This window comes from Papilio polytes, unplaced genomic scaffold (genome assembly GCF_000836215.1).
Source record: "Papilio polytes unplaced genomic scaffold, Ppol_1.0 DF821067.1, whole genome shotgun sequence".
Taxonomy (NCBI): Eukaryota; Metazoa; Arthropoda; class Insecta; order Lepidoptera; family Papilionidae; genus Papilio; species Papilio polytes.
Genome location: NW_013528137.1, coordinates 1,410,143 through 1,437,424, shown reverse-complemented (window position 1 = coordinate 1,437,424; position 27,282 = coordinate 1,410,143). Strand labels below are relative to the sequence as shown.

Genomic DNA, 27,282 nt, shown 5'->3' with positions numbered 1-27,282 from the left:
AGGAGGTAGAATATTTTTAGACTGATTTAGTTGTTAAATGATATGCTTTTTGTTGTAGTTGAATAAACCATCTGACAATGTTTTTTGTTGTTTTTATTACTCCCTAGTTTTAACGAATCTCTAGTTTAAGGGCCTATCCCACCAATGACTGATAGAGGCTCAGATAGCTTAAAAATTAAGTAACTTAGATAAGAGGACGAAATTCGATATTTCCGTCATATGTTTTACAAGTTGGATTGTTATTAGACAATTTACAATTTGGAAGGACTGGCCCTTAATTATCGTTCTTGAACTCGGTTTATCCAAGTATTATCAGACACTCGTTGGGTTATTTAATAAAACAATGCCTTTAATGTTTATTTAAACCTTTTTTCTATTAATACTTAATTTAACACTGGTAAAGGGTTTATATTAGTCGCCATTAAGTAATTAAAAAAAATAATAATAAAAATTGATATTGACATTGACAAAATAGAATTTATATTTTTTATCAATAAATTAAAATTAAAATGGATAGATATGTTGTTACAAACGACTGCATTCCAGAAATTGTAAAACATTCCAAAATAAATGAAAATTCCGTAAGTAACTTATTGTATTATTCCAAACTGTTTGTATTATAAAAATAAATTAAATCTAACAATCATTAAAATTACTCGGATATTAAAAGAAAGCGTAACTGTCGTTAGACGTTAAATGTTTACTTAAAAATCCCTTAGTGCCAGTTCTCTTTTTTTATCTTCATCCGTCTTGTCAGGCTCAATTTTTCCGACGTAAAAACTTCTTGAACGGTTTACAAAACGCACTCAACATTCTAAACGGGCTTGAGCGATGTCTTCAAAAGACCGGCAAATATGAGAAGAAGTTGATGAAATGCAAGTCGTCTCACTCGCACACACACAATAACGATTGGTGGGAGAGTGAACCGTCAGAGGGCAAGGAAACGAAGGTTTCTAATACCGGTGAGTGTTTTACGAAATTCGAAAAAAGGTAAAAATAAGATCATATTCTTTAGAATGATATAATCTTATTTCTTCTCTTTTTTATAATAAACTGAATTCGCTTTTAAAAGTTAAAAGATAAATTGTCAGTTGACTGTTTTCGGTTACTTTCATGAGACAAAACCACATCGTCAAGAAACCCAGTTGATTTGGCAGAATCGTGGTCTACTATGAGCATTGTGTGCCTTCAATATCAGTAAGTTAACATACTTATGTCAATAGGAAATTTCTCTTAGACCATATTTCCACTAAGCTACTTTTCTATATGCTTGGTGGAAATTTACGTGTTATTTCATTAAGATATGAAGAGTTATCGAAACGCTACGAGGCGTTACTGCGAGCGTACGACGAGCGCTGTGGTGCACTCAACGACCGCGAGAGGGCGGTGGCGCGGTTACAAAGCCGCACGGACAGAATGCGCGCGCAGCTAGTACACGCACACCAAGCTTTGCTCTCCGTTGGAGACAAATATCTCATTTTACGAGGGAAGAAGATGATGCAAGTAAGGAGGAATTTACTCTAAGAAGGACCACATAATCCTTAATGTTAGTGTATTGCTGTTATATAATGCAAAAAAATTATGATTTTTATGAGGAACTAGCAGTAGCTTCCGACTTCGTCCACGTGGAACTTAAATAAAATAATATATAATACAGCCTGGCTCACTCACTAATATTTTTTAATGGTGCAAGAATTTTTGAAATCAGCCTAGTACTTTTTGTGTTATTTCTATAAATACAAAAATATAAATCTTTCCTCTTTATAATATTAGTATAGAAGTTTGTTTGTAATGTTTAGAATATCTTGTAGTTTTTTTTCATAGTCAAAGTTACTTTAAGTATTACCAATGATAGTGATGACCAAATTTTCCTCCATACACGTTCAATATCGTATACTTTTTAATGCGAACCAGAAAAAGTGGTATGAAGAAAGATTAGAAGCTCTGAAGCGTTTACTGCAGGAAATAACATTTGAAGCGGAACGCGCGGAGTTTGAGCTGAACAGTCAAACGCAAGACTCGACGGAGTCTGAAGATGTCGACACATCTTTACTTGTTTCAGAGGTACTTTGCAATTTCTATTCAATTAGTAAGAATAAATTTTTAGTATAGAAGATAGAAGGCAGAAGTCAAATGATTGCTGGCGTAAGACCTAATTTATGCTATCTATTATCTATGCTTGGCTAATTAAATAAAAAAAATAGTAACTTTATTAATTTCCCCTTGGGCAGGGGACTGGTGTCCAAACTAGGATCGCGCATTGTGTGATAGATCACCAAGCTCCTGCCCCACAGACTAATAATGATACATATAAAATAAAAATAAAAAAAAACATTAATTAAATGAATCAAAACATTTTTTTGAAATTAAAGAACAAAAATTAAAATTATATGTGTAGTGTGTAATGTGTGACGTGAGTAGGGGAATAGTGTCTTGATAATTGAAAATAGGCACAATTGTCTCATGAATTATGCGACTTCGTTGGGCCTAATCAGAGGCTATAAAAAAAGACGAGTGGGATTGACTAAGAGGGGATGGCTAGGAAATTATTTACAATATTGCTTGTTTTCAGATTAGTCGCTGTAATTCTCTGTTTTTAGAGAATCTTCGTTTGAAAACAGAATTGGAAGGCGTGTCAACATATAACGATACTTATTAGATTTTATACATAGTTTTTAGAGTATTTAGTTGGTATTCACGTTAAGATTTTATAAGAGGAATATTAATACGTTTCATTTGTTTTATTAAGTTTATTTAAATAAATGTTTAATTTCATTGAATATTATTTTATTTAAAAAAAATTACAGATAGATCACAAGGTGCGCTATTATTCGATTCAATATTTATATTAAATTGTCTTGAATTTGACAAACTCCATACCTTAAACAAAATAATAATAGTGATTATTTAATATTACCAAACTGCTGTTGCGTCTTTCTATATTTGTTAATTTGTTACTAAATAGAGAGATAAAAATGGCATGGGCGTCGTCAGTGGAGGTATGAGAAGGCAACTACCTCCATAAAGAATCGAATATTTCTCTAGACCTAGCCTCGATTATTAGCTGGCAACACCCAAGAAGGGAGGCCATCTTAAGAAGGTGCGTTTGAAAATAAAATATATAAAAAGTGACCAAAACAGTTTATTAAATAGCTTACAATTACGCAAAAACCAAACACATTCAAATCAAATCCCACCTTTTACTGAGAAGCCAAAGCCTGTGAATTGAGACGTTTATTTCATGTATCTATTTCACGTATATCGCATGCATTTGTTTAATCTCATCCACCATGCCGTCAAGTATCAAGGACAGTTGGTCCGAAGTCCGCACTATACTCGCATCAGCCATCGCAGAGAATCGCAAAACTCCTCCGTAGCAAAGCGCTGATATGCCAAGACCTGGTAACACAAAATTATACGTTCTAATAATAATTACGGCTACTCAAAAAATTAGCAGATTTTCAATTAAATAAATAATTTACGCTGATACGAAAGCGATTGCTCTTACGAATAAATCACATTTTTAATTCGACTAACTGTAAATCATGTTCTCTTTGGATTTTATCGTTAAAAAAGAAGTCGATAATCATGCGATTTTTTAAGAATTTATATGCTTTCATATTTGTCTAACGTAGTAACAAAAGAGACACTCTTACTCACCTGTACTTCCTTTATTAGGTATGAAAAATACTAAACTCTTTATGGAGTTTCCACCGCAAATACTTATAGAGTCTGGTCCGGGCATGTTACTGAATACCAACGTGGCTTGGCTACTCTTAAAAATCGGTCGTAGTATCTGCTTCGGTAGGAGGTAACAAACTTTTAGAAAATAATGGTTTACCTGAAAAGCAAAAGTTTTGTTAGATGCTTGAAACTTGGTCTTTATCAAGTAAAGCTTAATCAAACAGTTCTCTCTCAGAATTGTCTTGTATTGAAGCTAAATTGATTTTTCCACAAACATCATCATAGTACCTACTTACATTACCTCGTTATCTTTCCTGCCTTTAAATCCTTCCCATAATATGAATTCTATCATCATTTTTAACAAAAGACATCGTAATGTTGTAGTACTTACGGTGGGATCAACACTTTTACGAACTTTATTGCATCGTCTTCTAATTTCTTTAATTTGCCTCTCCTCTTTGGTTGGTAGATCGAGGATTGTTACTGTAAAATTATTTTTGAACTGCAATTCATTTTGGGAAAAATGTTTTGGTGCTTCCGGCAATCTGATTGGCAATATGACTGCTACATCCTCAGGCATATGATCCATAGTCTATAACGAAAAAGCGATCAAATTTATTATTGATGGTTTAAAATTTGTGTCTATGGAAACGTGCTGTACCTTTGCGAAAAAGTTTCTCAGGCCACTCGACAGTGATGTCGCCAAAATATCAGAGAAATTTAAATCCTTTTTACATTGTTTTATTTCTTTGATCATATGAAATAAATCTTCATCCGGATCTGACCATTTGAATATCTTTGTTCCCAGCAAAGAAGGACCATGAAGAGAATGTTTGTCGGGTTTTCTTAAGATTCCATCAACGAAACATATTGGCATTGCAAACAGCTGTTTTATTTTGTCCAATAAAGTAGTTGATGTATCAGTAGGAATGTAGTTATTGGGCATTAAGAATTTTTCATCATTTTTAACATCGTCTGCTAGTGTTTTGCAAAGAAACTCAATCAGCGCTACTCCATCACCTACAGCGTGATGAATTCTAAATATTATGCTGTAGTAACTAGTCTCTCCTTGTTCTTCTATTCTCTGTTCAGTTACGAGAATTTGAAACAAACCAGTATCGTTAAAAGGTAAAGGAAGATAAGATACTTCTGTCATCGCATCTTCTATATCCTCCTTGGAAATTGTACCTTTCTTATTTCCAATGTTAATAACTTTTACGTATTCATTTAAATCTATTTCGGAATACTCTCTCCAATAATACCAGCCGTATTTCTCATTTCGTCTATAAAATAGCTTCTTACAACTTTTATTGGTAATAGCGATTCTAAGTTTCTGTTTTATTTTTGCGATTAAACTATCTGAATTGTTCGTTTCAATTATACCTAAGACGTTAATAACGCATCTAGAGACATCGTCTTCTAAACTCCAAAAAACATCAAAACCATCGAGAAATGCTGCAAAGTTTACGTCTTTTGCTTTTATAATAAAGTAACATGTCACTTTGTAAAGTAACGATATTAAAGTAAAAGAAATTAAGATCGGCAAAGTTAGAAATAAAAGAATTAAAGCTAAGGCTCTTGGTAGTACTTTATGTTTTGAGAATTTCTGTAATGTCGTTTGAATTTGTAATTCCTGAAACACAAATTTAAAATTTACATTCATATTTAATGAAAATAATCGAAAAAATCAAAGGAAAAATTTTATGGAGTTTCGAAAATTTTTCGAAGTTTTAATAGTGATAGCGCTTGCTATAACATATTTTGCATTACAATACTCTCATTACAATTGTAATCGTATATGTAAAACTAGGAAAATAGGAAACCGCAATACTTACATGACTATAACACCATTCTTACCTCGACATTTATTACTGTGTACACCAAAACCGCAACCAGAACAACGATATGGGCTAAATCTGACGTATTGTCTACAATGCGTGATTTAGCCAACGTTACATTAGAAAGAAAATCAGTCACATTATCTGATAAATCTTCTTTAGTATAACAGTGGTAAAGACATGCACCGACTTTGCTATCATTAGGAAACATTTTGTCTGTCTCACAGACAACCTAAGAACAAACTGAAGGAACAACGCCAAAGTCTCCAAGTTATACCCGCGAAACCTTATTTTTATAATCTTTTCTTATGTTTTAATCTAATTAACCAGATGTTCAAAAGGCCTTGTATAATTACACACAGGATATATTTAGTCGCGTAACGAGTAAGCTAGACAAATGCGCTAATTTGATACCTCTTAAGGTAATTTCCACTTGTAATACTAATACATATTACTAGTTACTTCCCGTGACTTCCTTTGGGTAGGTTAATTACCAGGTATAATATTTAGATGAGAATGCAGTAGAATTCCTAAAGTAACTACATTAACCTTAGTTTAATTACGTGGTTTCCGAATTGTTTATAATAATATGACAAGATGTAGAAACAGACTTAAAGTTATTTTCATCACTATATTTCTTAAATAATAATTTAATTCTTACAACCGTTGATACGATTTTATAACAAACAAATGTCTACATATAACACATATTCCATAACTCCAAAATTCAATCGCAGTCTATTTGATTTGTGTAATCTGCCGTGATGTCAGATTGTGATCCATCGTATGATATACAAATAACGTTTGCTTAAACAGTTATAACTAATCAAACATAAGTTTGGTAGCACTAGCTGGTTTCTCCTCACGCAGTCTTTTCGGTCTTCTGTCGTTTAATGAAGCATAAAACATTGATCCAAATGAAAGAAGCCGAGGCTACATACACGACACGCAAATGTGAAGGTACAAAGAAGAAGTTGATTGTCTGCCCGGGGATCCAGAAGGCTTGGTTGGCGATAAACGTCTTCCAATACTTGACTCTTATCTCTTCAAAGATATCCTCTTTACGTTCCGCTATACCCATCACTGGAAAGGAATGGCAGAATTTGTTAAAACTACAAAGGTCCAAAAGTTATAGTAAAATGAGTAAAGAAGGATTATGCAATTAAGTTTTTTTTAAAGGAGGAATTCGGAATATAACGAAAGAGTAAGTAAAATATAAAAAACCTTACAGATATAAAATGCGGCGAGAAGTACTGGTGTCATAACAAACTGGTCAGTCATCACTTTAGTGGCCACCATCTTTACTGCTGTACCTACGAATTTTTTATCCAGGAATTTATACCTGCAAAAAAATTTAAAGTGTTCCTGGGACATATTTGCACACAGCCAGGCTTGGGCAATATTTCTACGGCGCCCTATAACTGCAATACAAAGCCACACGAAAATGGCACCCTTTTATGCGCTTGGGGCGCCTTGATATCCCGTGCCTGGGCGATCGCTCCACCACGGCCTATCTTAATATCGATACTGTTTTTGCTTAGTGACTGATGTCTTATCCTAGTGAGTACTTATACATTATTTTAGGAGAAAGGAAATATAAGTAGCGCCTATTGTTAATTGATACGAGAATGAGTTGTAGACATAAGTATTTTAGTAATCAAACTTTATGGTGACTCGTGGATACGTAGGTATATCGTGCAGAATTGCGAGCCAGTATAAAGTTTGGATGGCACTGTATTATATTCTCTGTAGTAACGTGTCGTATTCATGATACCAGGATGTACACGACCGAATGAATTGTGACGACGGACGGCCGACGGAGCGCAACATGTGCCCACTTTTATGTAAATCGTTATTGTTTAGCATTAACACAATTGTTGCACGTAAATCAAACTAAAATGGGAGCAAGTTTCACTCGATAAAATACTACATGTAGCTAATGAAATTATAGTTTTCCCTTATAAGCAAATTTAATGTTTTGTCTCCAATCTTGACTGAAAAGTTACTGAATCAGGGTAACCTAATTTACGTAAAATTGTCTAATTCTTGGTTTACATACCAAAAGTAAAGCGTGGGTGCGTATAAACAACTGCCGACTGTAACAATCCGGGCCGCAGCCGAAAAATCCAGCGGTGGCTTTTCTGGCTAAAAAAATAAATGATATTATTTGAAATTATTTATAAGATAAAGATCACTAAAAAAGGTAGTTTCCTAACAAATTTTTTTAGGGAACGCCAAACTTTATAGGTACTTAACGATACCAATTATTAACTTTGTAAACAAAAAAGATAAAGTAAGAAAACTCCGGGACGTTTTCCCGAAATTTCAGCAGCGTTAGTCATGGGTAGCGTGGCCGAGCGGTCTAAGGCGCTGGTTTAAGGCACCAGTCTCTTCGGAGGCGTGGGTTCGAATCCCACCGCTGCCAATAACTTTTTTTTCATTTTTCATGCATATTTTTTTGTTTGTGTTATTTTTATTGGTCAAAGTTATGCAATGATGTAAAATTGTCAATAGCAAAAATGATGCAAGTCATGACCTCGATCAGTCTAAAATAGCTGGAAAAATACAAATTTTAACAAAACATTATTTGATTTGGCTAGATTTAAATTATTGAACCTCACTATAAGTGTATATGTGTAAAGAATAAGGATTTGATTTGAAATATATTGTAGCTATGAATTATTTTCAAACCCATACCGAGTATATCTTATTGAAGGTTTGCTGCGAGAGCTCCGCAGCCGTGTAGAAGGTAGCGTAAGTGATGGTATTGGTGATGACTGGCCGCCGGCTTAGCGAGTGGCGCCACCAGCCCGCCAGTCGCGACATCATGGGCCAATGGATTGTCTCTGATAAAAATACGAAGCATTGTCAACTAGCGATCCCAATGTTTGATTCTTGTCAGAAGGGAGAACATTAAAAACCTTATATCCTGTAATGGATATTCAAGAAACTTCTAGAAGTTAGACATAAGAAATAAACAAACTAATAGCACCCCGGCATGCTAGACTTATGATTAGACTAAAACAAATCGCATATTCTCTCACACTTTTATACTTTTTAAAACGGCAAAACACTAAATCAAAATAAGCTTGTTTAAGATTGCATAGAGAGAATTTAAACCAATACATAATCACCGATGTTACATCCATTGGTCTTAAACTATTTAACAATTCATTAAAAAAACATTACAAAAGATTATACTGTTAAACTTAACTATTTTGTTGAAAACAAACACGTGTAGGAGGTCCGCACCGTACCGTACAACTGTGACCGCGTATCTTTCAATTGACTTCAATAGAATAATTTATAAGGTCGAGTGTCATACGCATACTATACATAATATATCCGGTCGGTGAAAAACCACAGGTTGTAAAAAAAATGAGTAGCTGTTGCTCGCGACTTCGTCCGCGTGGAATTAAAAACATAACCTATGTTACTCGCTGATAACGTAGCTTTTTAAGGGTGAAAGATTTTTTGAAATCGGCCCAGTATTTTTTGACTTATTTCAATATACACAATTAGGCTACGTGAGCAAAGAAAGCAAAAAAGACCCAAAGTTTCGTGGCGCGATTTTGAGCTAAACTATTTAACTACGTCGTAGTCTTTGACTCCAAAAATCAAACAAAAAATTGAGTACCTCCTTCTTTTGGGAAGTCGGTCAAAAATACAAATCTTTCCTCTTTATAATATTTGTGTAGATGACAAACGAATAAACAGCTACCTGATTTTGCTAAAATAGACTATTTTCACTTAATTTGTTAAATTCAAACTTCTTATAGAATATGTAACCATGTTAATAATTAAGCACTTACATATTTTAAGTATTATCCAACACAAAACGACACATAAAGTAAACGGTTCGAGGTAAACTGTATAACAATAAGTTATTGATAAGAAGCACGATTCATATCAACAGTCGGTGCTTCTGATAACGCTGTTAGGAAGCAACGCGTAACGTATTCAATATTCGTTATCTCTATGCACCTGTTATAGGGTTGCCACTCACAATTTACTATAAATCTAATATTTACAAATAACTTTTTTATATGTTAAATCTTATTTAATATTATAAACGCGAAAGTTTAGATGGATGGATGGATGTAAGAACTTGTAGCCTAAACGGCTAAACGGATCCAGATGAAATTTGGCATAGACCTAGAGTATCCTCTATCAGACTATCGTCTGGAAGAAGACATAGGATACTTACTTTTGTTTTTAAATCCACGCGGACTGAGTCGCTGGCGAAAGTTCGTATGTGTATATAGACAAGCATTGTTCAGGACAATGATTATAGCTGAAATAGTGTGTTTTGACAGGTTTGAATTTTAAAAATTAGCAAACTAATATTTCGTAAACCAGTGTTTAATGGCAAAAGTGGCAACCCTATCTGTAACTTTGATGTTTAATGATATTATCGTCAATTTTCTTATGAGAACAAAATTATGTAATATCGTATAGCACTTGAAATACATTTCGAATATAAATACACAATGGGAAGGAAAAATAATATGGGAAAAATTTAAATTTGTCATTAGAGCATCGATTGAGTAATTTTGCATATTTTAGTTAATTATCCTGCAGTGGTAATATTCACGTTTTTCTCCTGTAATACATAGATAATCTAGTAACACTACAGCTTTCTACCTAGGGCATGTCTAACCAAACCGAACTCTACCACCTCTACAAAGCAGCTTTCTCTTTACGTAACCTATCGTTTTCGTTACAAGTAACTTACATCAGTGTGGTCTGCGAAGTTCTAAATGACGAATAAAGTGCTATCTACTTTTATAGCACTTAACGTAATTAGTTAAAAAAACAATAGCCCCGAATGGCTACTCCTAAACCCTAAACAAATCGAGAGCAATATAAAAATGTGAAGGAAAGTTGTACGAAATGGGTCAAGTTAAGATTACAAGAGGTCAAATGGGCGTCGTCAGGGGGTACAAGGGGGAGGCAGCTAGGGCAGTGGTCGGCAAAGTTTGGCTCCAGAACCGTACGTGTCTCTTTAGCTCCTTAAGTACGGCTTTGATTTACTTAAACACCCAAGAAGATGCAAGAACATTTTTCAAAGTAATCATATTTATAAAGTATGGTATTCAGTTTAGTAGTGTATTATTTAGTGCAATATAAGATATGTAACAAGTAAATTTGGCCTCCAATTTCTTTTAATACTTGTAATGGTCATATTTCGCTCTTAGACTAATAAGTTTGCCGACGACCCAGAGAATCAAAATACATGAAATAGTTACGTCCCACCCCTAGAGCTAACCCTGTACATCGTCTGGCGACGCCCATGGCTAGCCACAAACGAATAGAGAAAAATTACCCAGTCAGTTGTACTAAAATGTACAATTTGTATCTCAGAGACTAGATCTCCAAAACTATGAGTCAACGTTGAAATACGCAGACCATGGTCATGACATACAATGTAAAATAGAATAATACAAATCTCCGTTATTGTAATAATGGCCTTTACTGAATACAGAACCCAGAATTTACGAATAATATCATCGAATCTGCTCTTAATAGATATGAAAACTGATTGTAAAGATAACTTCAAAATGTAACCTTGTTTTATATGAGAGAACAAGGTTTATAAGCGTGGGTTACTACAGAAACTCGTAACTACATTTATCTCTTAAATCAATATGATTTTGTACAACTATTTCCTCGGTAAAAACCCACTGTTCGACTAAGTTGTTAACACTGTTTAAAACTTAAGACATCCTGTACAAATATACTTAAAGCAAACTTTAACCTTTGCAACAACGTGATAATTTTTTTATAAATGCTACGATATCGTGGGAGAGCTGCCAAGGTTCAAATGTAGGTTTTTTCTGTATAGTTAAAGATTCTTATACATTTGCTTGAGAGAATTAGTGTGTTCTGTGTTTGCTTTTTGCACGTCTTAGAATTCATTCATTGTCTCTCACTGTTAACAGAATTTTCTTCGTCGTCTTCCAGTGGATTATTTAAGAAATTAGATAAAAAAGGTTATTGTAGCAATTTAGGTTTCAAATATCCCTCGCTCTTTGAGGTTCGTAAAAATCGACCAAACAATTTGATATTACTACATTGAATACAAATACATACACTTTCCTAAGTCGCCTCAATACATTGATTAAAAATTTAAATGCATGCAAAATTGATTATTGACATAAAACGGAACGTATGCTAATCTTACATTTACATTATTTTCACCATTGAACCGTGACAAAAAAAACCTTTACAACACTTGTATATTTAACTGCTAGTTTTAATACAAAATGCGACAATGAAAGTTTAGTATCGAAGACACCTGTGTCTCTACCTGTTATGGGTTCTTTGAATAACATTGACCGAAAACTCCAATATTATGGTTCCCCGTTTGATGACTCTTTGAACACATTAAAATACTAATATTTCTAATGCATTAATCTTAAACGCAGGTTAATTTAATACAGAAAAATAATTAACGAAGCTACTTCAAAATAATTAATTACACGAGAAACGGTATTTAATATGTTTCTGGGAAAATATAAAATGTTTGTAGAAAAACTATCCTCAAGGTAACGTTTAAAAATGTTTAAATTTTAAGTTTTAAATACTATGAAAATGACACATAAAAAAGTTTAAAAGGGGACCTGTTAACCTGTTGCTAGCAAACACCCCAAGCGAACCCCAATTTTGTTACCCAACGACACCGGAACAAATAACAACAAATATAACCTAAGTAGTAAATCTTTGTTTATAAGCTTCATCTTAAATCGAGGTTACAATAAACATAGGTAATTTTAAACAGTTAATTACGACAAATGTTAATTTGTTGTAGAGAATCGTAAAGTTTGAATTGAAATTTTGTAACGTATGGACAGCGGGGCGAGCTGAGGGACGCGGGGCGCTGCGCCGTGGCCGCCCGTGCCAGGTAACAGGAGGTACGGTTCTGCGCACACTACACACAAACGTACGGACAAAATGAAAAAAACCCGCTGTTTTTGAAAATTATGTTGCTATTAATATAATATTTTTATACAATATAGTTAAACACGAGCATGTGAGAGTTAATTGCTGTCAATTGTTTATTTTATTTATTATCTACAATAAGTTAATAATATTAATAACTGAGTTAGCGGAATTTTAAATAATTTTGCTTTATTCTTTTGTGATTCAGTGATTATCTTTATTGTAATTAAATACGAAATGACGTAAAAATGCATTTTTTTAAAATCAAAACAATATGATGGGAAAGTAGAGCATTGTGCGTTCTTGAAGCTTAGCGGTCGTCCTACACGTCACGATGTTTCTCTGTCCCACGTCATAGTTCTATCTCTGTCTAGCAACGCCTTCAGTCTCCACAAAATTGTTGTGCTGCACAGGTGTGTTAAATGTGCGCGGAAAATTCTGTGTCGTAAATAATACCTGTTTTGCTTTAAGACAATATTTAATTAGTTAAAAATAACTAAAATCACATTCTGTTGTGTGTGTGAATAGTATTGAGTGATATAATAAAATCTATTAGTGATTTGGTGCGTTTCGAAACAGTGACAACAAGTTTTCTCGTGGTGTGTGCGGTCCTTGAATTGGAGGCTTTATCTTTGCGACGCTTGTAGCTGTCTTCTTATTCGTGTAGCAAGCAGTTAGTGGCCAAGGTAGACTAGACTATGCATTTTATATCAATTTTTCCTTTACAGATTGTCAAGTTGCATTATTTACATTAAGTTATTTTTATCCTCAAATTGTTAATTATTTAACAAATTACTTACCTACAAACTCATCAATTAATGTTGCTATAAACATAGGCCTCATATAGTGTTACAAGTGTTTTATTATTCATACTACAGAAATTTATTATCTGCTTTGGCATGAATTTTTTATAAATTCCTTGTATCTTAAGATGGATTTGAATGGAAGTTTTTTATATACATTTAATTGTTTATACGTAACTTAACGTATTGCAGAATGAACTTGTAGAATATAAAGAAGACAGCGGACAAGTCTTTCAAATTAATGCTAATTTTTTAAACACGTCCTTTTGCGTGTTAGTATAAATGTTTGGCGGGTCTAGAGATTTAAAAATTTTCCAGCTATAAATTAGATTAACCTAAATCCATATTGAAAAACGATCGATTTCTTTTTAAAAGTTTTGGCGGGAAACTTAGTTATATGGTATTAAACATCTATGCAAAAAACTATAGTTATCTCATTTTTTTAATACAGATAGAGAAGGACGACAATATGTTTTTGTATCTGTACTTTATCAATTTAAACTCATAGTTCTTAAACGTAACTTTTGACAAATTAAGATTAGTTTTAGGGTTTTGGACATCTAGGCAAAGGTATCACTTTTAATTCAGCCACATTTTTTTTATTCGACTCATGAAACGAAGAGAGTTTCATCTCTTAACAGTTAGAGATTTAACTCTTTTACTGCAAATGTAACCATTTCGTACGGATCTAAGAGGAATGCGCCGGCGCTTGTCACTGTCAAACGGGACGGTGCATAACGTGTCGTTAAAGTATTCGTGAGTCATTCCAATAGTGCGACAGTACAGTGATGTCATCCCATTAAGCCTTTGTTTATGTTAACTGGTAAACAGCAATGTTATATCATTCAAATGCAATGAAAGTAATTTGATTTCTTTTATAATCTGGTAGATAAATTATTTAATGTAACTAAAGGTTTCATAATCTATGACAAGGGTTATGTTCTTGTTTGATTGTTATGTAACATTCCTTTGTTATTACCTCATTGCAATATTCTACAAATACTTGAAACATGCTTCCCTTTTAAGTGGTCACAAAAGATGTAAGTTTGGAACCACTTATGATGATTGACATTTATTTCAATGTTTTTTGTCTGCTTTTCAAAGAGTATGTAGGGATTATGTGTAACAATACACGTGGTAATGGAAACTAAAATGAAAGCACACGTAACTATCTCATATTCGGGTGACAATGGCGGATGTCGTTAATGCAAACTCTCTCTAAAACAAAAGAGTAATGGCAATTTATTTTTTAAATTTAATCTACATATTATGGAGAGGAAAGATTTTTTTTCTCGTATTTTTGTAATATTTTGCATTGAAATAACTCAAAATCTACTGGGCCGATTTTAAAAATTCTTTCACCGTTAGAAAGGTTATTTATCTGCGAGTAACTTAGGCTGTATTTTTATATTACTTTTTAATTCACGCGGACATCATACTATCATACTGTCATACTATAAACGCAAAAGTTCAGATGGATGGATGGATGTTTGTTAGAGTTTGTAGCCTAAACGGCTGAAAGGATTCGAGACAGATGTAGGGGATAGTCTTGAAGAACACATTGGCTACTCACTTTTATTAAGTTAAATGACTCATTCCAAGAAACTTAAATGTTAAGCATTTATTTTTAATTAGGGCAAATCCATGAATTTACGCTATAACTAATCTATAATAGATCGTTTAGGTTGCAATTTGCATACTTGTATTCTTACGAAAATCAACGATTGTAAACTTACTGATATTCCAAGTAAGAAAACAATAAACGTACGGCTAACTGAATCTCAGCTCATTGATGAGTTCAACAGTACTCTGTTTATTGAAGCGTGAGACACAACTTCTATATAATTAGCGCAATTGTCTAAAGCAATGATCACACTGACGTAAAGAAAACTGTTCGATTTCATTCAATAATATCGTTCGGTCAACAGTTTTCATCTGTATTATACACTAAAACTGAAGCAAATAGCTACAAAGATTATATTTCAAGCTTGTTAAAATGTTCACAACCTTACGATGCACTTGCTATTAAGATTAAAAACAAAACCACTATAGTCTTTGAATCGTCTAAAAAAAATGTAGACTCTAATCGGATTATAGCTTTAAGAAGATTGGCTATTTTTTCGTACTAATACAAAATTGCACGTGATTCAATCACAAGAAATAACACGTGCATTTAGTTAATACGTTAATAAGATTTAGGCACAAGTTTGAACACGTGGTGCCAACATTTTAACAATAGACAAATCGAAGAATCCTCCATTACCGGTTTACTAGTCGTCCTGAACGTAACTGATCCGACTTTTACTTTATAAATGTAAAAAGTGAGTTTATTTTTATTAAGATTTCAAACTTGAACATTATTGAAGTACTGGTAAGCTATCTATACTAATATTATAAAGAGGACAGATTTGGATTTTTGCATGTATTGAAATAATTCAAAAACTACTGGGCCAATTTCAAAATCTCACCATTACAAAGCTACGTTATCAGTGAGTAACGGAGGGTACGTTTTTTTATTATTTTTAAATGCACGTGGGCGAAGTCGCGAGCAATAGCTTGTTCTTAATATTTTCTTAGTAATTTTGACCATATATGAATTGTTTTTAGGTTTTTTATTTAATAATTAGTATTAAATCTATATTAGGGTAATTAAATTCTGTGAATTAAAACTTTGTCATTTATCGTTAGCACGATGTTTGAAGGTTGTGAGAATTTAATCTATGAATTCAAGAAGCTTCAAAATCGATATTTTTAGTGAGAATTAAAGTAGCGTGGGCGAACTGTGAATGTGTCAAGAAGCCGGCAACGCATCTGCAGTTCCTCTGGTATTGCAGATATCCATGGGCGTCGATGAACATCTTGGTGTTCCCCCTGCTCGTTTGCGCTCCTCTCTTATGAAAAAAATGTGTAGTCATTTAAATGTACTCCTGTTAGCGTTCCGTTCTATTCTAAAATCGGAACCTTGGTACAGCATAACGGTTTGTAATTGAATTAATCGCGCGTAACCGAACGGCTATTGCTACTAACGAAATCCCCGTTGGGTTCCTGAGACTTTCTTAACATTGAAATTGTGAATGACTTAACCTTCGTTTGTAATCTGTAATTCAAAGTGGTAAAGAATTAAAATAAATTTAACTAAATGCCTTAAATTTGAATTTAACCGTTTAGTTTGAATTATCGTCTATACAAGTACACAAGAGGCTACAAGAGAGTTAAGCTCCTCAAATCGCAATTCTGAATTCCCGTTCTACAACAAAAATAACATCTTATTACTTCTGAGTACCTCACTAATATTATAAATTCGACAGATTAGACGAACGGATCTCGATGTTGGTATAGATGCAGAGCATAGTCTGGAAGAACACATAGGCTACATACTTTATTTTTTTATTTCCATATAGACGGAGTCGCCGGCGAACGCTAGTTGGAATATAAATAAACTGTACAAGTGTCGATGGCATTCGTTGGCATCGCATATTGTCTTGCGACGCGGACGTAATGCTAATCCGTGCCACGGTACAATGTCATATTGTTCTTGACTTGATGTTACAATAAAAAAAATTGTGAGAAAATGTAGACACACCTTTACGTATACTGAGATAGTCAAATGCATAGCTTTCGCAACAAATCTTACTTCTTACTTATATTATAAATGTGAAAGTTTAGATGGATGGATGGATGTTTGTTAGAATTTGTAGCCATAACTGCTGAACGGATTTTGGTGAAATTTCGTATAAATGTAGAGGATAGTCTGGAAGAACACATAGGCTACTCGCTATTGTTTTTTTTTTATTTCACGCGGACAGAGTCGCGGGCGAAAGCTAGTAGTATTATAAACGAAGAACTAAATATGTTTTAGGTTAGAAAATCAATAAAATGTCGACATAACCTGTTAACATTCAATTTCGATACGAGATACAAAAAGACAGTCTTATATCTGAATTTTCTCTTCTTATTAGTAAGTTTTATTTCAAACTGTCCCAACATCAATCATCCTCGAATTAGTGAGATCGTCAAATTACGTAGATTCTCGACCTCCACGGAAGCTAATGCCAAGTTCTTAGCCATGCACGAGACAAGAACAAATTGATTATATCACAAGTAATTTACAGTATAGAATGAACCTTCAATATTATAATCGACTCGGTGTTAAACAAAAACGTTAATAACACTTCCATTTGCTAGATGTCTGGAAATTCTATTACGTTGCGAAGATTCTTAGCTCTAAGGTTGCTGAACTATGATTATTACTAAAAGTGGATTATTTCTACGCATACTCTTAATAATCTCAATTATCTTTCGTCTGAATGTGGAGGGGTACACCGGTACATGTAGACTTAGAAAGAGATGGATGGATTGCGTGAAAGGTGACATGATCAAGAAGGGAGTGATGACAGATGACTGATGATAGTGGTTTATAGGACGAAAACCCGGTGCTCCGACCCTACGGGAGTAGGATAAGGGGCAGGGGAGATGATGATGTAATGTAAAAGAATTTTAATTTGTTATTCAAACACCATCTGCTTGTGCGTTTTATTGTAATTTATTCTTACAATAGTTTTTCCCGCGACAGAGTCTGCGCAGATTTCAAATTTCATTTGTTATGTTATGAAACACTTTATTTGACTCGAGACGTAAATGTGAATCAAACGTATCTCATTGGAAAGAAACAATTTTCCGGCATCATATAGTCCATGTGTTCTTTCAAACTGTGATCTACAACTATAGAAAACATACAGACAAATTGAGTACCTCCTTCTTTTGGTAAGTCTGTCAAAATTACATCTAGATTCCGCTATACTGGAGATACGTTGTAACAATCATCCATTCATCCATCTGACCATTCACAGTTATAATATTAGTAAGATTATCTCGATTAGTACCGAGAGTATGTTTGTTTTTATCTATTGTAAGAAGTTCTATCAGAGTGACATATGAATAGGTTTTATGGAATGATGCTGGCATGATCGAAGTAGAAACTGTAAATAAAAACTATTGCTAACAACTGATTCAAACGTTCTCTGATTGTTATAAACACACGAGTTGTCGCCCGCAAATTTCGTTGGCGCGCATTTAAAAAACGTTATGTATCACATTCCCGCATGCATCTACCTTCTACCAGCTATCTTTAAGTCGAAGTCTGGTCCAGAGATAGCGGGCCAGTCGCCATTTTGACAGCGCGAAATTAAAAAAAAAAGCCTATAATATGCCCATCAATGTCAGCTACCCTCCAGTGAAAGTCCGGTCGAAATCTGTTAATTCGTTTCCGAGATTACCCGGAATAAACGCGACTAGCGGACAGACAGACAGACAATTTTTTTTAAATGCGACTTTCGTTATCAGCATCGCAAATACATCATCTTCCCGAAATCTGGAATTTTCTTTCAATATTGCAGACACTCCAATTTTATTATATGCATAGATAGAAGATACTCGTATATGTAGATTATTACTCAAAGGTTACTGACTGAAGCAATCCAACGAATAATTTAATTTAGAATGCAACCGTCATATAATATATCCTGTTTTTTTAAGGTCACTGAGCTCATAAAGACTTTACTGGAATAAGAACAATTTTATTTACCATAGAATGTTAATGTCCCTTATCTTTGAGAGTACACATTTCTTTAAATAACTTCTTGTGAATTCTTCATACGAAAGAGCGTAACAATGGCTTTACATTCAATTTGTTACTGCATTTGTAAATAAGTAAAGCGATTATTATTTACTGTTATGTTATTAAGCTATTAAAGTTAAATATATTTTCTAAGCTTTGATTGGAATAATGATGTTTTAGGCTGTTGGATTAAAAAATGCCTCAAACTTTAATGTGGTTCAATCAGTGATTTTTATTTTATATTTTTTTTTGGAATCTACCAACCGGATCAATCAAGCATACTAAAATAAGTTTGCTCATAAATGCCGCTGTTGAAAAAAACAAATACACATCTCACTTTTCAATGGCCGATATGTTTATAAACATTTACAAAATGTTTGTCAAACTGTATACCCATGATCCGCTGTGTTTTTTTATACAAGTGATTAAACTTGGCACACTTAAATCATTCTTATTATGTTAATTTAACAATACCATCATCAGAGGAGATTATTATCTAAAGTATCGTAAAAATATGTAATTATACTTCTTAGTTTCTTATTTATGCTGTAGATCTTCCTTTATTATCTATCTTCTTGTTTTCTTTACCTTGTTCCTCGTCTTTCGTGGAATAGCTTGTTTATAGTCTGCCTGATCTGTAATTAATTTGTTGTATGATTTGGTTAAAGGAATCATGTGGTCTTTACTGATTTGAGAACTTTTTTTAAATAACATAAGGTGGCAAACGTGCAAGCGGCCACTTGAATCCGCTAAACTGGCAAAGCGACCGCTGCACATAGACATCCGCAATTGCAGATGCGTTGTCTAACCTTATCCGACGGAGGAGGAGACACGTTCGAAGAGGATACTTGCCCTTCCTATGCATCTCCTCCACCGTCAAATCCACTTCCCCTTTCCATCCTCTCTTTATAAGAAAATGATGGAAAGGCAAAGGGAGTTAAATTAGGCTTCCGACACCACACTCATCAGACGAAACACGGAATTGCTTCCATTTCACGCCTATCTGCTGAATGGTCGTGGTATTACTCCGGGCGTGCCGGCCTTTCGTGCTAAGATGTTAAAGGGGGCACTACAACTCCAAAACATTCTTACTTATTTCTTATGCTCTACCTCTTGGATTATCCTTATCTTTCTCGTAATTTCATCATGGTTAAAATGTTAAATACGAAAGGCGGTTGAGGTATGCTTCTGTCTTTAATTTATAGTAATACACTCAGTAACTGTAAATTATCACTTTCGAATCCTTTTACTATAGCAACATATAGTTTCTCCCTTTTTTTATCTCGTAAGATCTCTGTCCATCAGTAGGATAGGTCATTGAAACCTTCAGTTACCTTAACTGTTGCGATATAAACACTTGAGAAATTGTTATCAAAGTTGAGATACAAACTGTTGTAAAAAAGATAAAAAAAGTTACATTACTGTCCGATAAAATTTATATGATAAAAAATATCTGAATATTTTTAAGTACTTCGGTTCTTGTCATTTTAATATAGTTTATTTCCGTATATTTGTATGTATAAATGTATGATGAAAACACTTGACTTGGTTCCTTACTTTTAACTTTCACTAATATTATGAATGCGAAAGTTTGGATGGATGTTTGTTAAAAGGTATCTAAGGACGGCTCACATGTACTTAACCAATTTTTATTTCTAGTTCTGCGCAAACAAGATCGCGGGCAAAAGCTAGTACAGTCTAAAATTCGCTAAAAATAACCTTGATGCAACTCTTAACAAATCTTATATTCAGACATGAAACAAAATTTAATTTCTTTGAAGGTCTTTTCTACAGTTACATGTTTCCTTTGAAATACGCTTGATAAATGCTTGAATTTTTTAGTAACTTTAGCTCCATGACCCGGTTTCAATTCTGTAATACTATGTAAATGTACACATAGATAAAATTTTAGTAACGTTTAATGTTGCCTTTGCTTTTTTTGCACGAAAAAAGTGTTTGAATTATTGAAATGCTTGAATACATGGTATATTTTGTGATATTTGTTAAAAAATATCTTCCTTTACCAATTGCATAAGGTGTCTATAACAATGTTTTAGATTTTATAATTAAAATCGTTCTTTTACCTCGAAAATACCGTCATACTCGTCACGAATAACATTGTAGTGTCGGCTAACTCCGTGCTGTCTCAAGCACCGCATTGCAGGTTCATATTTAGGCCACTTCTAGATTTAACGCTGTACCTTTATGATAGTTTATTTTGAATCATTACTTACCAAATATAATCATACTTCATTCTAATACTAGCTTTCCCCCGAGACTCCGTCCGCGTGGAATTAAAAAAATTAAAACTGAGTATCCTATGTTTTCTTCCAGACTATCCTCTACGTCTACGAAAATACGAAATTCGTTCAGCTGTTTAGGCTACAAACTCTAACATCCATCCATCCATCCATCTAAACTTTCGCATTTATAATATTAGTATGAAAGTATGATTATAAATGTGAAAGTTTAAATTGATGGATGTTTGTTTGAGTTTGTAGCCTAAACGGTTGATCGGATGTCAATGAAACTTGACATACACGTAGAGGAGAGTCTAGTCTAGAAGAACGCATAGGCTACTTACTTTGTTTTTTTTTTTAATTCCACGCCGACAGAGTGCGGGCGAAAGTTAGCGATAGATAATTATTAGTTAGAAGGGTAATCCTTACCTTTCATAGAAGATTCTAATAATGGTTAATCATTAACAAAAAGTAATTACATTTATTAGCATGCGTTTTCTCGTAAACTATTACGTCACGCATACGATCGTCAATTGCGACATTATTTATCCATTCTGCTAATTCAACAATTCAAACAGTTTACATGTATGTAATTGTTTGTGTGTGAATATGTTAATATTTCATTTGCAAGGTAAACAAGATTTTTACTACTTCTAAGTTCTATTATACTGGTTTTATAAACTTCGTTATTATCGAGGCCTCCGATTTGAATAAATTAATGACGTCACTTTATTCGTATTATTACATCTATTCTTCATTTCTTAAAGAACATGTACTATTTATTATATTTTTTCAGCCAGATAGTGTGCAAACCTTCTCCATAAGTTATGCGGGAATAGGTGCGGGCACTATAATAATGACTGCACCTTGTAACCTTTAACCAATCATAAGATGAGGCACAAATTGAATTGAAGAAATACAATAAAAGTATAGATATCTATAAATAGATCTTTGGCAGCTAAAATATCAAATATATCAACTTGTACTTCACGGATCTTGACCTTTCCTAAGGTTATTGATTTCAACAAAGACGGTCCCTTGGGAAAGGTTACGGTAACAAGTAAGTTCCCACGTCGTAAGGAAGCCGAACAAAAAGTAGTCGCCCCTTTAGTTCACACGGAATAGAAGCTATGCGCCGGAACGTAGGGTGCAATCGCGAATAATTAACAGGTTGAAATATGCCATATGTTTAAATGATATTAGGATGACAAAGGTTATAGCCGACGCATTTTATTTTTTACTAGCTTTCGCCCGCGACTACGTCCGCGTGGAATTGTGAAAATCAAAAGTGCAATAGCCTATCCTCTACATCTATGCCAAATTTAATAGAAGTCCGTCCAGCCGTTTAGGCTACAAACTCTAACAAACATCCATCCATCCTTCTAAATTTTCGCATTATAATATTAATATAAAGTGTGATCTGTCTATGATCATTTTATTAACCCACTTCAGTCATAATTTCTTGTCGTTTCTACATCATCCGCGTTTCTTTCAACCTTCAACATGCCAAAACAGAAATGGTTATAAAAACCGAATGACAATTTACACAATGAAAACACAATTGGTAATCGTGGTACAAGTTGATACGCAGGGGCGTTGCGTGGTCTGTTATTTACCAATATCGTATTTCATCGATAAACAAATGTAGCCTGATATCATTTGCGTTTGGCAATATAGAAAGTGTCTGCAATTCTTAACTATTCAGTTGACAAGTTCACTTATAATAACTGTTGCGTTGGACTGTTGTAAGGTTTAAGATTAGCTTTCACTGCCGCAGTATTTAACTGCAGTATAAAACTAGCAATCTAACCGTTTCTAGTATGTCTATTTTGAGTATTGAGTTGATATTGCTTTAGACGACCTCTCCTAGATATTCTCCTTGGACATATCCTCAAATTATATCAAGTCTTGTACTGTAAGTGAACTTTTATTTTACCTTCAAAGAAAAAAGTGGATGTTTTCTATGACCTCGGCAATGTGTGCATCTGGCAACCCACCTTGAATATGTCCGTGTTAAACAATAAAGAAAATTATTCATTTAAAAACAGCCACTGGCCTACTTCACTTAGTAATCGTGTTATAGTCACGTTTGAAGTTAAACTCGTCGATCGAAGTCGCACTTGGCCACTTTACAGTTGCATAATGTTGTTTATCAACATGTACAGATGCACGTCATGCTGGGAATCTATTATACTCGTAATCCAGTGAAGCGGATAATCCATTTACTAACAGAAATTAAGAGAGTTCAAACATATTGTGAAATCGAACTGCCCTATAAACATTTAGAAATATCGGCGCCATGCTTATCGCCTTAATCTTACTAATATAATTGCAAACGTTTAGATGAATGGATGTTTGTTAGTGTTTGCCGCCTAAAACTGAGCGAATCTCAATTAAATTTAGCATAGATGTAGAGCATTGTCTAGAAGAACACTCAAGCTACTTGCTTTTGTTTTTAATCCGGAGGGAGACGCGGGCGAATAGTAGTATACTATCTTTGTGTAAACCATCATATGATCTATGAATAAAACAGAGATGTGATTTATGTTTCGGCACTGTAAACTTGATTTGATTGTCTGTTCCTGATACTACATCTGTAGGATTTAAAAACTCCTTTGTCATTCTTAAACTGTTTATTTGCAACAACAAATTAGCCATGGTGAATTACTATTTCAAAACAATAAGGTTCTATCTATTACAGAGATGTGTAGTATTTAAGATTCTAGATGATTCTATGACTCATATGTTTTGATATCGTAATCATTATAAAGCATGTTAACTGTATCGTTAAACCAACAAACGCTGGAACAATAGAAAACTCTTTCCAGTGTTAGCACAGCTGCGACCATTTCCATTGAAATAATAACAATAAAAAGAGTTGGTGCGCGTTTAAACCATTTACGCCACCATTGTGATCGTTCAATGTTAAATAAATATTTTTTTTTAACTTGAGTTATCGTAATTCAGTGGTTTTTTTCACATGTAACTGTAATATTAGTTGAATTTGATACTGTACGCCAAAACTGCTAAAATAATTGTCCCTATATTGAGTTATATTTGTCTTTCTACTGTAATATTTTCTTTGTAGGAAATGCTGATTCATTTCGTTCAGTTATCATTGTAGATAAACGCATCAGATATCAATGCTAATCTTAATTCACATATTTTAATATCTTTGAGTTTTCGTAAATTAGCAAAGAGTAATGGAACTTTTTGTTAGTTTTTAAATATGACCTTTAATAGGGTATGTTTTAAATTATATTGTATTTATATCTTTTATCTACATTATAAATATACAAATATCATATAGTTTTCTGGTACGTTTTTTATCATTTGGTATAAAAAGTGTCATCCATAAAACTTGTTACCTAAATTAAATGTTCTGTTATCGTTTGTCATCGCGTCTATTTTGGTCAAATTGTTTACGCGGTGAGAGGTTGTAAGAGTATATTTTTATACCTCGTTCATTTTTACCCGTAGTTTGGGTAAAGTTTTAAACAGGTAACTATCAATGTTAGTAAAAAATTCCTTTAGAGGTAGACCTAGAAAAAGATGGATGGATTGCGTGAAAGGTGATTGGACCACGAAGGGTGAGATGACGGATGATAGAGTTATTTGGAGGACGAAAACCCGGTCCGGTAACCCTACGGGAGTAGGATAAGGTAGGAGAGATAGTGATGATTGTATATTACCGTCTGTAAAGTTCAACACGTTTACTTATTCGTAATATTCAAGCTATTCATGTTTTATTTGTACAAATACAACACAGACGTGTATTTAAATTCTTCACAGAAGAGCGAAATTGTCCTCAATGCCTTGGCAATGAGACAAGAACGTATCATTTCGTTTGCATTTCCGTGTACGTAAATACTTTCGATATTACAATTGTGTAAAAATACATTATTATATATTTTACTAGCCTTTGCTCGCAACTCCATTCGCGTGGAATTCTATAAAAAAAGTTAGTAGCCTATGAGTTCTTGCAGACTATGCTCTATATCTACACCAAACTTCATCAAGATCCGTTTAGCCGAATAGACGGCAAACTCTAACAAACATCCATTTATCTATACGTTCACAATTATAAGATTATTTAATTTGTGCCTTTTTCATTATTAATCTAAGAACGAAGAAAGGGTGTTTCGGCTTCACAAATTCCAAATTTTAAAGACCGATAAGGCAGATCGTCTAGAAATGCGAATGTCCTCGGTATTCCCAACTCTCATTTACCTAAAAAACTGCATGCATGTTATAATATTCGAGTTACCTTTTCTGTTGTGGCTGGCGGAAGTATTTAGTTTATTATCGGTTGGTTGACGTTTAGACGAGCTAGGTCATTTCGTTTAGCTATAATAAGATAAATTACGTTACTTATGTCACATAATGCTAATTGTTCAACTCTCAAGGTAATTCATAACATATAGACTGAGTTTAAAGGGTAGAAGGCAGCTACTATTAAGATGATTATTTGAAGTTATTTTTAGATCTATTTAATGTTTTTCGATTGTAGACAGTCGCTCCCCTTACTCATTTAGCGACATCTAGCGGCATAGTGTTTAACTAGAAACTATCGTGACTTGGTAAATGAAATAAAGAAAGTCTTTCATTTCGTTCATATCTTATTGATGACCTGAATAAGAAAGTTTACGAGTTAAAATGTATTTGACCTGCACATTTAATGCTTGAGGTCGTTTAACAATGGTGGTACATAAAGGGCCGCCGCGTATCCGTCTGCCCTAGAAACTAACGGCAATCGATACATAGGTTCGATGGCCCTAACCGCATTTAGATTACAATCTCTACTTTGCTATGAGTGATTGATGAGTGTGAGATTAATTGTTTTGGTCCAATAAAGATTTTTTTAAAGGTTTTTGACGTTTATTATTTGTTATCCCCGCTAGTACTATATTCAATTGAAATTAATAGTACAATTGTATAGTTGTAAAGTAAAATTTGAATTCTATTTCCTTTCAGCATTGTCATTGTCTTATGACAAAAGATATATTGATTTATAAAACAAAATCCTGCTCAACAAGGACAAGGTGATGTATTCGTTGTTCAAAAACAGTGTTCATTTGTAGGTGGTTTTAAATACAGTAGCTCTCATATCTGAGATCGTAAATCACGATGGATTCATGTAATTTGTAACCACGACACTTATATCAAAAGTTGAAACACGATCGTACTTTTACGATAATTATCCATATCATATATTCGCGAGGATACTCTGTTAGCAATTGCGAACAGAATAAGCAGACTATCGGACGCCGAGGGCCAATTATAGCGCGTATTATTACTATGCTTTATATCTGTGCGGCTATTTTGTTCCGAGTGAAATACGAGCAAGAGTGTCCATGCTGGAATATAGCCAACGGTTGTCGTAGATGTACAAACACAAGATGTGATATGAAGAATTAATTATTTTTTTATACACACTTTTTTAAAGATATTCTGTTAAGATTGAGGAGTCTTTATATGTGTAATGGTTGATAGAGATGGAACCAGCGCATGCAGTGGTTAACCTAGACATGACTAATTTTACATCTCTGTTCATTTAATATAGACTAGCTGTTCCCGTGCGACTTCATCCGCAAAAAGCTATGAAAATTTTATTTTATTGTTTACATGTGTCAAACTATCAATTGTAAATGTCAAAATGACATGACACGATGACAAACCATGGCAACCTTGCTTTCTTGATGTTCGCAGCAACTTATGGTATCTTTCCCACATTAGGGTTTTTATGCAAATATATTTACCCTCTGAGTAATGGCGTAAAAATATATAGCCTAAAGCGTGACGTAAGTGTAGGGCTTTTTATTGAAAATAGAAATCTTAGGCAACAAAGAAATTTGTGTTTACGCTTTATTATATTAGTATAGATTCCTGTTGGTATGCAATAAACGTAGTTTTGCAAATGCTTTTTTCTTTTTACGGTCGAAGTTAATCAATTCTTTAACATCCATCAGAGAATTCTTTGCATTACTTAGAAAGGAAACACAAAAATGGATTAGTTAATCGATTTATCTATTTTTTTCAACGGATTTGAACGTTACTCATTTAATATACCGGTTATATCTAGTTAACAGTTATCTTTGTTCTAAGCCCTATCTGATCTAACTAGATTTACATTATACACGCGAGTCCTTCCTTCTCGG

General features: G+C 33.7%; 4 protein-coding genes and 1 non-coding gene across 7 annotated transcripts in view; 3 read left to right on the top strand and 2 right to left on the bottom strand.

Moving 5' to 3' along the window:
• Positions 1-507: 507 nt before the first annotated feature.
• Positions 508-2,775, top strand: LOC106109745. The gene is made up of 6 exons (XM_013291347.1): positions 508-581; positions 758-962; positions 1,119-1,197; positions 1,302-1,503; positions 1,915-2,064; positions 2,573-2,775. The coding sequence occupies exons 1-6, from the start codon at positions 510-512 to the stop codon at positions 2,657-2,659; spliced, it is 795 nt and encodes a 264-aa protein (XP_013146801.1). The 5' UTR covers positions 508-509; the 3' UTR covers positions 2,660-2,775.
• A 366-nt stretch (positions 2,776-3,141) lies between these two features.
• On the bottom strand, positions 3,142-4,593 carry LOC106109746. Its single transcript, XM_013291348.1, has 4 exons — positions 4,346-4,593; positions 4,076-4,276; positions 3,661-3,841; positions 3,142-3,399 (listed from the first exon to the last, which is right to left on the bottom strand). Exons 1-4 carry the CDS (start codon positions 4,559-4,561, stop codon positions 3,248-3,250), a joined length of 750 nt encoding a protein of 249 aa, XP_013146802.1. The 5' UTR covers positions 4,562-4,593; the 3' UTR covers positions 3,142-3,247.
• Positions 4,594-6,139: 1,546 nt separating this feature from the next.
• LOC106109731 (mpv17-like protein) lies at positions 6,140-9,412 on the bottom strand. Of its 2 annotated transcripts, none has more exons than XM_013291332.1 (5): positions 9,335-9,412; positions 8,220-8,368; positions 7,582-7,667; positions 6,752-6,864; positions 6,140-6,605 (listed from the first exon to the last, which is right to left on the bottom strand). In XM_013291332.1, exons 2-5 carry the CDS (start codon positions 8,349-8,351, stop codon positions 6,385-6,387), a joined length of 552 nt encoding a protein of 183 aa, XP_013146786.1. In that variant the 5' UTR covers positions 8,352-8,368; positions 9,335-9,412; the 3' UTR covers positions 6,140-6,384. The 2 variants fall into 2 exon arrangements, with proteins under 2 accessions (XP_013146786.1, XP_013146788.1); XM_013291334.1 differs by lacking the exon at positions 9,335-9,412 and adding an exon at positions 8,737-8,791.
• On the top strand, positions 7,866-7,947 carry Trnal-aag. Its single transcript has one exon. It is a non-coding gene; the product is annotated as a tRNA-Leu (tRNA).
• Positions 9,413-12,847: 3,435 nt separating the features above from the next.
• Positions 12,848-27,282, top strand: part of LOC106109763 (rab11 family-interacting protein 4A) — a 64,578-nt gene continuing 50,143 nt past the window's right edge. For both annotated transcript variants that reach the window (XM_013291367.1, XM_013291366.1), the window contains exon 1: positions 12,848-13,150. The gene's annotated coding sequence lies outside the window, so the exon portion shown is untranslated. The remainder of the gene's footprint in view (positions 13,151-27,282) is intronic.